Genomic DNA, 15,170 nt, shown 5'->3' with positions numbered 1-15,170 from the left:
TCCGATTCCCCCTCCTGTTTAATTGGTAGAACGTGACCACGCACTCTTCTAGACGTCCGAACTCTTCCTGAAGGCATGCTCAGGGAAGTTGCTCCCTCCCTCCTATAACTCCTCCCTGTTTTTTGTAGCGAATGTCATTGTTTTCTGGTTTATCCTTCATGTGTTTCTTTTTGTAAAGACCAGCAAATACACATATTCTTTATTCCCCTTCGTTCTTCCCCAAAGGCAGTGGCATTCCATACGCTCTTTGTTTTTTTCACATCTGGAGATCTAGAAATCACTCCATCTATTCACAGGAATTTCTCTCATCTTTTGGAACCACAGTACTTCATTATATGGATGTGCACTAATGTATTCAGTCAATCTCCTGCATGTGGGCATTTAGGTGGTTGCCCATATTTTGCAACTTCAAATAATGCTACAAAGAATAACCTTATGCATTTGTATTTTCAAATTGTTTGAGGTATATCTTTAGGGCAAATTCCTGGAAGTGGGAATGCTAGGCCAAGGGTAAATGCGTGTTAGTTTTGCTAGGTATTGCCCAATTCCCCTCCACAAGGGTGGTACCATTTCCCATTTCCACAGGGCCCACAGAATATGTTAACCTTTTTCAATCTGCCAGTCTGATGGGTAAGCAGTAGCATCTCAGTATGGTTTTAATCTTCATTTCCTATGAGTGGAGCTGAATGTCTTCATAGGTTTAAGGGCCATCTGTCTTTGTAAATTGTTTGTAGCTTTTGTCCATTTTCCATTGTATTTTTGGTCATCTCCCCCTCACTTTATAAAAATTCAATTAATAGGGGTACTTGCCCTTTATATCCAATATATATTGCAAATAATTTCTCCCCGTTTGTCATTTGTCTTTTGAATCTGCTTCTGAAGTCCTTTTCCCATGCAGAATTTTTGTCAATTGTATGTTTTCATGTTTATCAGTCTTTTCTTTACCTGCTCCTAGTTGGGAAGCTTCCCCACACTCAGGAGCTCAGCTCTGCCTCCTTTCAGTACTTGTATATTTTCATTTTTGCATGTAGACCTGCTGATCCAGTTGGAGTTTACTTTAAAAAAAGAAAAAAGAATATTTATTTATTTGTTTATTTGGCTGCGTCCGGTCTTAGTTATGGCACACGGGATCTTTAGTTGCGGCATGCGGGATCTTTAGCTGTGGCATGCAGGATCTTTAGTTGTGGCATGTGAACTGTTAGTTGCGGCATGTGGGATCTAGCTCCCTGACCAGGGATTGAACCTGGGCCCCCTGCATTGGGAGCCTGGAGTCTTAGCCACTGGACCACCAGGGAAGTCCCTGGAGTTTACTTTTGCGTGCAGTGTAAGGGGTAGGCCTAATTGTGTCTTTTTCCAAACGTACCTTATTAAAGGTACATCTTGGCCTCTGAGATTTGAAGTCACAAACTGAACTTCCACATTTTAAGTTTTGGCAATTATGAATAAAGCTGCTGTAAACATGTGTGCAGGTTTTTGTGTGAATGTAAGTTTCCAACTCCTTTGGGTAAATACTGAGGAGCATGATTGCTGGATCGTATGGTAAGAGTATGCCTAGTTTTGTAAGAATCCACCAAAGTGTCGTCCCAAGTGGCTGCACCGTGTTGCATTCTCAGCAGCAACGGTGAGAGTTCCTGTTGCTCCACATCCTTGTCAGCATTTGGTGTTGTCAGTATTCCGGATTTTGGCCATTCTCATAGGTGTGTAGTGGAGTCTTGCTTTAATTTGCATTTTGCTGATGACGTATGATGAGGAGCATCTTTTCATATTATTACTTGGCATCTATATGTCTTCTTTGGTGAAGAGTCTTCTTTGGTGAAGCAGTCTCCCTGCTTTTTTAAGCCCTTTGTTTAGTCAGGTTGCTTGTTTTCTTATTGTTGAGTTTTAAGAGTTCTTCGTATATTTTGAATGATAGTCCTTTATCAGATGTGTCTTTTGCAAATGTTTTCTCCCAGTCTGTGGCTTGTCTTCTCATCCTCTTGACATTGTCAACAGAAGTTTCTAATTTTAACGAAGTCTAGCTATTGATTCTTTCATGGATCGTGCCTTTGATGTTGTATCTAAAAAGTCATCACCACACCCAAGGTCATCTAAGTTTTCTCCTATGTTATCTTCAAGGAGTTTTATAGTTTCTTTAAGGGATATGGGCCTGCGGTTTTCTTTTCTTGTAATGTTTTTGTCTGGTTTTGATATTAGGGTAATACTGGCCTCATAGAAAGAGTTAGGAAGTATTCCCTTTGCTTCTATCCTCTGAAAGAGGTTGTGGAGAATTCGTATAATTTCTCCTTAAATGTTTGATAGAATTCACCAGTGAACTCATCTGGCCCTGGTGCTTTCTGTTTTTAATTAATTATTAATTAATTATTAATTCTTGATTCAGTTTCTTTAATTGATATAGACCTATTCAGATAGTCTACTTCTTGTGTGACTTTTGGCTGTGTCTTTCAGGAAATTGGCCCATTTTATCAAGGTTATCAAATTTGTGTTCACAGAGTTGTTCACAGTATTCTTTTATTATATTTTTAATGTCCATGGGATGTCATGATGACTCCTTTCATTTCTGTTATTAGTAATTAGCATAATTTCTTTTTTTCTTAGTCTGACTATAAGCTTATCAATTTTATTAATCTTTTCAAAGAACCAGCTTTTGGTTTCATTGATAGTCTCTATTCATTTCCTGTTTTCAAATTAATTGATTTCCACTCCGATTCTTATTATTTCTTTTCTTCTGCTTATGTTGGACTTCTTCTAGTTCCTTAAGGTGGAAACTTAGATTACTGATTTTACATCTTTCTTCTTTTGTAATATATGCATTGAACGCTGTAATGTAATATACGCATTAAATTCTCCTCTAAGCATGGCTTTCACTGCCTCCCACAAGTTTTGGTAAGTTGTGTTTTTCGTTTAGTTATAATTATTTTAAAATTTCTCTTGAAATCTCTTCTTTGACCCATGTGTTATTTAGAAGTGTGATGTTTTTAATCTCCATGTATTTTCCAGTTATCTTTCTGTTACTGATTTCTAGTTTAATTCCATTGTGGTCTGAGAGCTGACATTGTATGAATTTTATTCTTTTAGATCTGTTAAGGTATGCTTTATGGCAAGAATGTGATGTATCTTGGTGAATGTTCCGTATAAGCTGGAGATTATGTGTATTCTATTGCTGTTGGACAAAGTAGTCTGTAGATGTCCAATTGACTGATGGTGTTGTTGAGTTCAACTATGTCCTTACTGATTTTCTGTCTGTTGGATCTGACCATTTCTGAGAGAGGGTTGTTGAAGTCTCCAATTATGATAGTGATTCATCTATTTCTCTTTGTAACTCTATTAGTTTTTGCCTCATATAGTTTGACACACTGTTAAGGCACATACACATTAAGGATCATTATGTCTTCTTGGAGAACTGACCCCTTTATAATTATATAATACCCTTATTTATCTCTGATAACTTTCCTTGTTTGGAAGTCTGCTGTCTGAAATATGGCTACTCCTGCTTTCTTTTGACTAGTGTTGTCATGGTATACTTTCCTCCATCCGTTTACTTTTAATCTCTATGGGTCTTTGTATTTGAAGTGGATTTCTTGTAGACAACATATAGTTGGGTAATGCTTTTTTAGTCTACTCTGACAATCTTTTAATTGAGCATTTTATATGATTCCATTTTCTCTTCTTTTTAGCATATGGGTTATACTTCTTCTGTACTTTTTTTTCTTAGTGGTTGCCCTAGAGTTTGCAATGTATTATATATTTACAGCTAATCCAAGTCAATTTTCAAATTATTGGGTTGGCCAAAAATATGTACGGAAAAACCTGAATGAACTTTTTGGCCAGGCCAATACTATGCCACTTCCTGTGTAATGTGCAGACTTACATTTCCTCCCTCTGATCACTTGTATCACTGTTGGCAGTCATTTCACTTATATAGAAGCTACACACACACACACACACACACACACACACACATATATATATACATATATATATAATATACACTCATATATATTCATACATGTATAAGCATACAGAATTGAATACATTGTTGGTATTATTATTTTGAACAAACTGTTAATTCCTAGATCAATTAAGAATTTTAAAATTAATGTATTGCTTCTTTGAGCTCTTCCTTATTTTATGTAGATCCAAGTTTCTGACCTGTATCATTTTCCTTCTCTCTAAAGAACTTCCTTTAACATTTCCTGCCAGGCAGTCTACTGGCCACAAATTCCCTCGACTTTTGTTTTTCTGAGAAGGTCTTTATTTCTCTTTCATTTTAAAGAATAATTTCAAAGGGTATAGAATTCTAAGTTGGTGGGGTTTTTCTCTCAACACTTTAAATATTTCAGTCCACCTTCTTCTTGCTTGCACGATTTCTGAGAAGTCAGTTGTAATTCTTATCTTTGTTATTTTGTAGGTAAGGTATTCCCCCCCTCAACCCTGCCGGTTTCTTTGAGGTTTTTGATTTGTCTTTGATCTTCTTTAGTTTAAAAATGATATGTAAAGGTGTAGATTTTTTGTTTTATTTATTTATTGGCATTTATCCTGCTTGATGTTCTCTGAGCTTCCTGTTTTGGCGTCTGACATTTCAGGTGGGGAACTTGTCAGTCATTATTTTAAATCTTCTGTTTCTTCCTCTTTCGTTCCAATATTCCTATCATACGAGTTCAACCTTATGTAATTGTCCCATAGATCTTGGACATTGTTTTTTCCAGTCTTTGTCCTCCCTGCTTTTTGCCTTTCGAGGATTCTATTTAGACATCCTCTAGCTCAGAGGTTCTTTCCTCAGCCATGTGCAGTCTACTAATAAGCCCATCAAAGGCTTCATTTCTGTAACAGTGTTTTTTTTTATCTCAAGCTTTTCTTTTCAGCTCTTTCCTGGGAGTTCCAACCCTCTGCTTGCATTGCCCATCTGTTCTTACCTGTCATCTACTTTATCCATGAGAGCCCTTAGCATATTAATCATAGTTGCTTAAACTCCCAGTCTGACAATTCCAACATCTCTGCCATATCTGGTTCTGAACCTTGCTCTATCTCTTCAAATTGTGTTTTTTTTTTGCCTTTTAATTGTGTAATTTGCCTTGTAATTTTTTCCTGATAGCCAGACATGATGTACTGGGTGAAGGGAACTGCTATAAGTAGGCCTTAATAACGTGGAGGTGAGGTGTGGGAGAGGGGAAGCCTTCTATGGCCCTGTGATCGGGCCTCAGTTCTTTTACTGAGCCTGTGCCTCTGGACTGTGACCTTCACGAGTGTTTCTCAGTCCTTTCTCTCCCCTTGGTCGGGGCAGGCTGCCCACAGGAGGCTGGAGCTGGGCACCTCCCTTCCCCTGGGCAGTCGGGCTCTGATGACAGCCCAGCAGGTCCGGCTCTGGTTAACGAGTCTGCCTCGAGAGCAGCCTTGTTAAGGAGACCAGGGTGCTCTGTCACATTAGGAAATGGCTCCTTCCCTCCCCCTGCAGAAAGCTTGAGGGGACGTGGCTCTGATATTTACTTGGGAAGCCGCTCATGCTCCAGGGGTAACTCGCACAGTATGGTGTGGGCTCCCTTATGACTGGGTCCCCCAGAGTTTTTGACTCTCACAGTTGCTGATGACTTTGAGTCTCCAGAAATCCATCAACTGCAGTTTAAGTTTTTCTGCCCCAGAACTGGTTTCCCAGGCCAGGTTGCACTCCTGACTCTCTACTCTGGTAAACCATGATTCACTGTATTTGCCTGTCTCCCCAGTCTTGGGGGCAACAGTTTGACTTGTGTCCGCCAAGAAGAGTTTTTGATTTTTCAGATTGTTCTGCTTTTTACTTGTTAGGCTGGAGTTGCAATTTCCAAGCTCCTTACATGCAGAACTCAAAACTGGAAGTATATATATATGTGTGTGTGTGTGAATGTATATATATATATTTTTTTTTTTTCTTTTTTAATGTATTAGTCTCTTAAACATGGGGAAAAAAAAACCAAAAGTGGAGTTACAACGCATCTTCACAATAATACTAGGTTTTGTAGCTGCGTATATATTTACCTCTCTGAACACTTTATTTCTTCACATGGCTTTGAGTCACTGTCTGATGTCCCTTCATCTCCCCTGCAGGGCTCCCTTGAGCATTTCTTGCAGGGCAGGTCTAGTGGTCACTAACTCCCTCAGGTTTTGTGTATCTGGGATTGTCTTAATTTCTCCCTCGTTTTTTTTTTTGGCTGCGTCACGTGGAATACAGGATCTTAGTTCCCAGACCAGGGGTCAAACCCATGCCCCCTGCAGTGGAAGTGTGGAGTCTTAACCACTGGACTGCCAGGGAAATCCCTCTCCCTCATTTTTGAAGGATAGTTTAGCCAGATATAAAATTCCTGATCTACAATTTTTTTTCATTTAGCACTTTGAATATATCAGCCCATTGTCTTCTGGGCTCCAAGGTTTCTGGTGAGAAATCTGCTAATATCTTATTGATGATCCTTGTGTGTGGTGAGTCACTTCTCTTGATGGTTTCAAGATTCTCTGCCTTCAACAGTTTGATTATATAACGTGTCTCAGTGTGGGTCTCTTTTGAGTTCATCTTACTTGAAGTTCATGAGCTTCTTGGATGTTTATATTTGTGTCTTTCATCAAATTTGGGAAGTTATCGGCCATTATATCTTCACATATTATGCCCCCACCCATAACTTCTTCCTCTGGGACTCCCACAGTATGTATGTTGGCTTGCTTAGTGGTGCCCACATATCCCTTAGCTCTGTTCACTTTTCTTCAATCTTTTTTCTGTTTCTCAAACTTGATGATTTCCATTGCACTATATTCATAGTTGCTGATTCTTTATTCATTCTGCTTAAATCTGCCTTTGAATCTTCCTAGTGAAATTTCCATCTCAGTTGTACTTTTCAGCTCCAAATTTCATTTTGGTTTTTTAGGTTTTCTATGCCTTTATTGATATTTCCACTTTTCTCATACATTATTTTCTTGACTTTCTCCATGTCCTATTTAGTTCTTTGAGCATCTTTAAGACTGCTGTTTTAAAGTCTCTGTCCAGTATATCCACCATCAGGTCTTTTTTCAGGGAGAGACTGTTGAATTATTTTTTTTCCTTTGGGTAAAAGGTATTTTGACCATACCTTCCTGTTTCTTTGTATGCCTTGTGATTTTTTTGTTGTGCATTGGACGTTTTCATCTAACAATTTGGTGACTCTGGAAATCAGATTCTTCCTCTTCCCTAGGCTTTGTGCTCTCCCTAGGTTTTGTTTTTGATTGTCTTTGTGCCAAGGGTCAGCCTGAGGTGTAAAGTTAATGTCTTCTTAAGTGTTTTCTGAGCTGTTCCCTGGGTACAAGTAGTCACATTCTAATTCTCCCCATATATGCAGTTATTTTTATATGTCCTTAGTCTTTAATGTCTGGCTCCTGAAAGGGGAAAAGCAAAAAATACAGGGGATTAAAAAAGGGCTCTGGGGACTTCCCTGGTGGTGCAGTGGTTGGGAATCCACCTGCCAATGCAGGGGACACGGGTTCGATCCCTGGTCCGGGAAGATCCCACATGCCACAGAACAATTAAACCCGTGCACCGCAACTACTGAGCCTGTGCTCTAGAGCCCGTGAGCCACAACTACTGAGCCCATGTGCCATAACTACTGAATCCTGTGTGCCTAGAGCCCGTGCTCCACAAAAAGAGAAGCCACCGCGATAAGAAGCCCACGCACTGCAACGAAGGGTAGCCCCCACTTGCTGCAACTAGAGAAAGCCTGTGCGCAACAATGAAGACCCAACGCAGCCAAAAGTAAATAAATAAAAAAATAATTTTTAAAAAAAAGGGCTCTGGCCCTTTAAATCCCCTGGAAGACACTAGAGGCAGAGGGTCTTGCAACAATGCGGGGGGGCGGGGGGGGGGGAGGTACAACAACAATGGCGCCTGCCTCTTTCTCTGCACCTGTGAGATCAGAAGCAGTGATGAGCTATCAGAGCACAGATCCCCAATATCTGGAGGACAGGGTCCTTCCTTTCTTTCCCTGCTCTGGCTCCTGCAAGCTGTGTGCAAGCTGCTCCAGGACCCACGCACAGCTGCCTGCCAGGTGGCTGGGGCTGGGGGGTGGGGCACTGCTACCCTGCAAGTCTCCCCTGGGGCTTACAAGCCGTCTGTATTCTCCAGAGTTCCCGACAGTTAGGGCAGACCGATTCCGGCAGGGGACGGGGACTTGCGGTGCTCCTACTCTGCCATCTTCCCGGACCCTTTCTCATTCTGACACTGATTTTCTTAATTGAACTATAACTGACCTATGATGTAGGTATACCACAGTGATTCGATATTTTTATACATTATAAAAATGATCACAATACGTCTAGTTACCATCTGTCACCACACAAAGCTTTTACAATATTACTGATTATATGCCCTATGCTGTACGTTACAACCTGGTGACTCGTTTTGTCAGTGGAAGTTTGTGCCTCTTCCTCTCCCTCACCTGTTTCACTCATCCCTCATCCTCTCCCTTCTGGAAACTACAAGTTTATTCTCTGTATCTATGAGTGTGTCCCTGTTTCATTTTGTTTTTAGATTCCACATTTGCGTGAAATCATGTGGTATTTGTCTTTCTCTGTCCGACTTATTTCACTTAGCGTAACACTCTCCAGATCTATCCATTTTGTTGCAAATGGCAAGATTTTTTTTTATGGCTAAGTAATATTCCATTGTATATATATACACCGTATCTTCTCTATCCATTCATCTGTTGATGGACACTTTGGTTGCTTCCATATCTTGCTATCATAAATAATGTTGCTATGAACATGGGGGTACATATATCTTTTCAAATTAGTGTTTTTGCCTTCTTCGGAAAAATATCCAGGAGTGGGATTGCTGGGTCATATGGTAGCATATGATTTTTTGAGGAGCCTCCATACGATTTTCCACAGTGGCTGCTCTTCCCCTCCAGCACCACAGGCCGCACAGCACGCGCTCTGAACACAAGACCTGGAAAGTTCTCATACGTTACTGCCACTATCAGAAATGCTGTTGCAAGAATTACTCCTCCACTTCCCCTGGGTCCCACCTGGGGCTAAGGTGAAAATCCAAAGGCTGCATGAATGTGGTTTCTGTGTATGTTGGCCCCCAAGAGTAGCACTGTTTTATTATCCTAAGAATAAAAAGCCAGTGTCCTCCAGCAGTAGAAAATTGCAAATAAAAAGTTTAATTTCAGAAACTGAGTTCACCATTTATAAATACACTAAAACATAGTCAATGCAAATTCAGATTAATAATAGGTACAGTATTTTAACAAAACGACAACTTTTCTAAAAGGTCACAGGCAAATCAGTGACTTGTTTCACCCAGAATATTTACCTGGTTTGAAATAAGAAAATGAACCCTTTTCTAGACACTGAGGCAAAAACTTTGAAGACGTTATTATTGTTAAAAAAACCTGATGACTGATACTCCATTTTGATGTCATTGGGATTCTAAAACACCCCATTGATGGCTGCATCTTCCCTATTATCAAAAAGAAAATCTAAACACCTAAGGCTATTCTTACAACTGTATTATAGCAATCTTCTTCCCTGTAAATAAGCCACCTCTTCTAAAAAGAACTGTACACATAATTTGATCAAATTGGGGGGTCAGTGCACAAATTTCAAGATAGCTTCATGGTGTAGAGCCACTGAGTCAGAGGCTCGGAGATTCCACCAACAGGATGCTGTAAACGTGTCACGCTGTGCACCAGCTACGCAGCAGGCACCACCGGCGCTCACTGTGAACGGCGGGGATGTGTCCGAGCTAACAGCCCACGTGGCGCTGAGGGCCAACCCCTGAAGCGGTAGTGCTCTCTCCCCTGAACCCCACACGACCGACATTCCGTGATACATGTGAGTGCAGGCTTGTCTTCGAACGCCACGTCTCTGTTGTGTAAACAGTCACCTCCCAGAATACTCGCCGTCCCCTGAACGTGCTTTAGAGCCCGCAACCAGGAACTGCTCAGTCAGGATGGCTTGAACTCCACCTCCTATATACAGATTTTATCTGACAGCCACAAAAGCTATTTTGTTGCAATTAAAGCAATTTTAAACTAAAATACAGTACCTGATTTGTGGTTTTTACATAATCGAATAAAAAGCCTACAGAATAAAACTGCTTATATCTCCTCTGCCATTCTAGTAAAACAAACTCCTAACCCCCAACTTTTAAAAAATTTTACAGTTACGAATGAAAACCTAATCACTGTTATTTCGTAATTGACAAGACAGGCTGTTTCTACTGGACTTCTTGAAAAACACACCGTGGTACCTGGCCTGAAGGACTGGGTAAGGCACATGTGGACATGACGGCGAGGGCCGGGCCGGGAACCTCCCGTGGCTGCGGACCTGAGCGCCCGGCCTGCTGCCCCGCGGGGCCCCGACTGCGGCGAGCCGCCAGCCGGGGACAGATGCTGTTTCTCGTCTGGCGGCTCCACCGTGAGCTTCAATACTGGAAGCATATTAAGGGAAGATTCACTTTCAGAAAAATAAGTTTCTCGAAATGTTCCATCATGAGCCTGGACTGGCCAAAGCTGCCGTTCTCAGTGGGTGTGCTGAACAGCCTCTCGGAGGGCACGATGCTCGGGGGGCAGCCCAGAAACCGCACGGCCAAGGCGGAGAGGCCCGGCCAGGCCGCCCTCTTCAGGTTCCAGTAGGCGAGCGGGTCGCAGCCGTGCTCCAGCACCTCCTCCTCCAGGTAGGCGAGCACCATGTCCTCCGGGACCTTCGTCCTCCCTCGGGGCTCGGTCTTCATCTTGGCCATGAGTGACCACAGGCTCTCCTCCCCGGCACAGTCTCTCGGTGGGGAGCCCGGGGCGCATCCGTTGGGGACGGGCGTAGGCTCTGAGGTAGAATTCAGCGTTTCTAGTTCCCTGATCAAGTCCTGCTTGTACTGCGCGGCCTCCTCCTCGGAGAAGAGGGAGGCTTTGTAGCGCGGGTCCAGCAGGGTGGCCAGCACGTACCTGGGGTCGTGGAGGGTGGCGGACAGGCGGCTCACCATGGCCTCCCTGAGGGACTTGAGCATGGTGTCGATGCCCATGGTCTCCTCGAACAGCATCTCCACCCTCCTGTTGAGGATGTGGATCATGGGGATGACCTGGCTGAGCGTGGACACGTGGGCGCTCATCTCCCGCCGGGCGGCGTCGAAGGGCTTCAGGGCGTGGCACACGGACTGCATCACCTCCCACTGGTCGCAGCTGATGAGCTCCCGGAAGTTACACTCGACAGACAGCTCGTTCACCGCCCTCTTCTGCTCGATAAGCCGCTCCAGCATGTGAAACGACGTGTTCCACTTGGACGGGACGTCCTGGAGGAGGTGGTGGGGCGGCAGCTCGTACTCCTTCTGCAGCTCTGCCAGCTTTGCTTTCGCCCTGGGCGACCGGTGGACCCGTTCGCATATTTTCCGCGCGGTGCTGAGCAGGTTCTGGACCATCCTCTGGCTCTTGATGGCCTCACTGACGATGAGGTTGACCGTGTGACTGAAGCACTGCACGCTCGAGCGTGCCCCCTCGTTCAGCGCCTTCCCTATGCCGGGGTTGTCGGTGACCGTGATCCCCACCTGCAGGCCGGTCGACGTCACCCAGGCCTCCCACCAGCACTCCAGCTGCTTCTGGACACTGCTGCCGCTGTAGTCGCAGTCTACCTGCGACACGTCCAGCAGTGCCGAGCAGTGGTGGTCCTCGCAGTGCGGCCGGGCCGACGACTCAAAGGTGACCCAGTGGGCGGTGAGGGTCAGGTACTCCCGGGTCTGGCTGCTCATCCATATTCCCGACGTGAAGTGGACCACACCGCTCTCGGCTTCCTGGAGATGTGACATGATGATGTGTTTCACATTGTCGTACATACCTGGGATGGCCGTCCTGGAGAAGTAGGACGGAGGGGGCAGAGAGTACTGAGGTTTCAAGTATCCGAGCAGCCTGTTGAAGCCAACGTTGTCCACAAACGAGTACGGCTGGAGGTCAAGTGCGATCATTTCAGCAATGAGACTTGTTATTTTTTTGGCAACTGGATGCGAATCATAAAACTTCTCGTTGACGTCATCGCAGGAGGAGGCGCCTGCCGACTCTGAGCTCGGGGGCCCACGGGCACCAGGAGGGGAGGGCGGCGCCGTCCTGGGGGCGTCGGGCTTCAGCACGCCGCCGTGGAACCTCTGCAGGTGCCTCAGGAGACAGCTGGTGCCCAGGTTTGTCGGCTTCTTGCCCCTGCTGATCGTCCGGCCACAGTGCAAGCACACGACCTTCGTGGGATCCGCGGAGCAGATAGAAAAATGATTCCACAACTTCGAGGTCTTTTTGCTGTTGACGGGAAACGTAACTTGATTGTTTTTTGTGACCATGGTCGGCAGGTCAGTTAATCTGGAGGAGGAAGTTTCTGCAGAAGCCAAGGTGGCGTACGGCGAATTCGCCAAGCTGGCCCCCAGAAAGCCCTTCTGGTTCCCAACGACCTCCGGGTGGCGCCTGTAGAGATGCCGCATCAAACAGCTCGTGCCCACGTCACCCTTCTTCCCCCGGCTGATGACGCAGCCACAGTGCCTGCACACAGCCTTGAGGCTGTCCGTGGGGGCCAGCGAGAAGTGGTGCCAGACTTCTGACTTCAGCCTCCTCATGACCTTCTTGTTCTGCTGGAACACGGCGCCGGACTCCAGTGGGCGAGGGCTGGGCGCGTCGCCCGGCTGCTTCTCGGGAGACGATGCCCACGAGGCCTCGCCCACGTCAGAGGAGGAGGACAGCGCCCACGCGTCTTCCACCGGCGCGTCTCCAGGGTTCCAGTGCGCCGGCGGGTCCTCCGCCAGCTGCTCGGGGGAGGAGGGCGCGGAGGCGGCGTCCTGGACCGGCTTCCCCGGAGACGAGGACGCAGGGCTGGGCTCTCCGTCAGGCAGCGGCGGGGTGGGCAGCAGGGTTGGGGGCGCGGAGTAGGGGGGCGGCACGCCAGCGCCCCCGCCGTTTTCCCGCAGCACGATGGAGCGGTGCGCCCGCCACATGTGCCTGATGAGGCAGCTGGTGCCCAGGTCCTTCCCGTTCTTCCCCCGGCTGAACTCGTTCATGCAGTGGACGCACACGGCCTTGGAGCTGTCCAGGGGCGACAGGTAGAAGTGCTTCCAGACGGCGGACCTCCTCCTGGACCCGGATGCGCTCCTGGGCAGGGGGAGGTTTTTCTCAGCCCCGTTCTCTGCAGGCTCGTCGCAGTGGAGGCTGGGGGGCTGGGGAGGCGGCCCCGCCAGGGCTTCATCCCTGCTGTGCCCCTCAGAGACTGACACGTCCGAGGGGGCCTCTTCGCAAGAAACCACAGAGCCAGGTTCCTCCGTTACCTGATGGGGAGACGGGCTCTTGGAGGGCGTTCTGGCAGCGAGTCTGCCAGGTGACAGGACGGTGCCCGGGTCTCCGGCGTCAGCGGGTGGTGGCGGGAGCCGCGGCAGAGGGGCAGGGCGGGGGGCCGGGGCTGGCGCGCTGCCGTTCTCCTCCACGAGGACGGTGGGGTGCGCCCGCCTCACGTGCCGCATCAGACAGCTGGTGCTCAGGTCCTTCTCGTTCTTGCCCCTGCTGAACTCCTTCATACAGTATGTACAGATGGCCTTCGTGCTATCCCGGGGTGAGATGAAAAAATGCTTCCAAGCCGGGGACTTCTTCCTGGAGCTGATGCCGCGGCCGGAGAGCAGGCTCTGCGTCACGGCCTCCATGGCCACGCTGTACAGGGTGCTGCTGTACTGTGACAACAGGGCCCCGTAGTCGTCCTCGGGGTCAGGAGAGACGCGCCCCCCGGGGGGCCGGCAGCCGTGGCTCGCCTGTCTGCCCTCCGCCCGCTCGTTGCCACTGTCAGCCCCTTTCCTGTCCTCCTGCTCATTTTTAAAGTCCATTCTTTCCAAACTGTGATTAGGGATTGGATCATCATCTTCCTCTTCTATTTTAAAATTTATTTTATCAGAAACAAAATCACCATCCCCTTTGGGACGAGTCTCCTGGTGATTCTCCATGACTGACCATAACTATTCTGGCTGCTTCATGATGCTGACCTCCGAGGTTGGTAGAAAACTGATCCAAATGCTCATTTGTGCCCCCAAATGTACATTATCTTCAGTTCTTTCAAAAGAATCCTATCTTTCGGGATGTTTATGAATATGGCTAATCATAAATCTTACTGAGGAGTAGACTAGGGAACTCGTGAGCATGTCATTAGGGTGCGGACCGCTGCTTTCCAGGAGTTCTACTCTTAAACACTTCACGGTGTAGACACGCATTCACGTGGCGGGGACCTGCTTGTCTCAGACACAGGATCGCCGTCATCTTGATGGCACAGTGATCCTTCTGCATTATCTACAGAAGATGAAATCAAGTCAGACACTGGACTCAGTCATATTTCAAATCTACACTGTCATGGATATATGAGCCTCAATGTATGCACAGAAAGGAATTCCATAATGGGAAATTAAAACAGAAAAGTTTGTTCCTTGACTTTTTTACAAACCAGTTACACAATGAAGATACCCTCTAAATAGACATATCCCCAAAAAAGACAAACAGATGGCCAAAAGGCACATGAAAAGATGCTCAACGTCACCAATTGTTAGAGAAATGCAAATAAAAACTACAATGAGGTACCACCTCCCACCTGTCAGAATGGTTACCATCAGAAAGTCTACAAATGCTGGAGAGGGTGTGGAGAAAAGGGAACCCTCCTACACTGTGGGTGGGAATGTAAATTGGTGCAGCCACTATGGAGAACAGTATGGAAGTTCCTTAAAAAGCTAAAAACAGAGTTACCATATGATCCAGCAATCCCACTCCTGGGCATATATCCAAAGAAAACCATAGGTGAAGATACATGCATCCCAATGTTCATAACTGCACTATTTACAGTAGCCAAGACATGGAAACAATCTAAATGTCCATTGACAGACAAATGGATAAAGAAGATGTGGTACATATACACAATGGAATATTACTCAGCCATAAAAAAGAATAAAATAATGCCATTGTAGCAACATGGATGGATCTAGAGATTATACTAAGTGAAGTAAGTCAGAAAGAAAAAGACAAATAACATATGATATCACTTATACGTGGAATCTAAAAAAATGATACAAATGAACTTATTTACAAAACAGAAATAGACTCTCAGACATAGAAAAAAAACTTATGGTTACTAAAGGGGAAAGGTAGGGGGGAGGGATAAATCAGGAATTTGGGAGTAACATATACACATTA

General features: G+C 45.8%; 1 protein-coding gene across 4 annotated transcripts in view; it reads right to left on the bottom strand.

The window, feature by feature from the left end:
- Positions 1-9,128: 9,128 nt before the first annotated feature.
- ZBED4 (zinc finger BED-type containing 4) overlaps positions 9,129-15,170 on the bottom strand; it is a 28,479-nt gene continuing 22,437 nt past the window's right edge. For all 4 annotated transcript variants that reach the window (XM_059937204.1, XM_059937203.1, XM_059937205.1 and 1 more), the window contains one exon: positions 9,129-14,279. In XM_059937204.1, the coding sequence (XP_059793187.1) occupies positions 10,415-13,939 (3,525 nt within the window). In that variant the 5' untranslated portion in view covers positions 13,940-14,279 and the 3' untranslated portion in view covers positions 9,129-10,414. The remainder of the gene's footprint in view (positions 14,280-15,170) is intronic.

The sequence above is a fragment of the Balaenoptera ricei genome, chromosome 10 (assembly GCF_028023285.1).
Source record: "Balaenoptera ricei isolate mBalRic1 chromosome 10, mBalRic1.hap2, whole genome shotgun sequence".
NCBI classification, from domain to species: Eukaryota; Metazoa; Chordata; class Mammalia; order Artiodactyla; family Balaenopteridae; genus Balaenoptera; species Balaenoptera ricei.
Note: the sequence above shows the minus strand (reverse complement) of the source record. Positions and strands in the feature narration are given on the sequence as shown.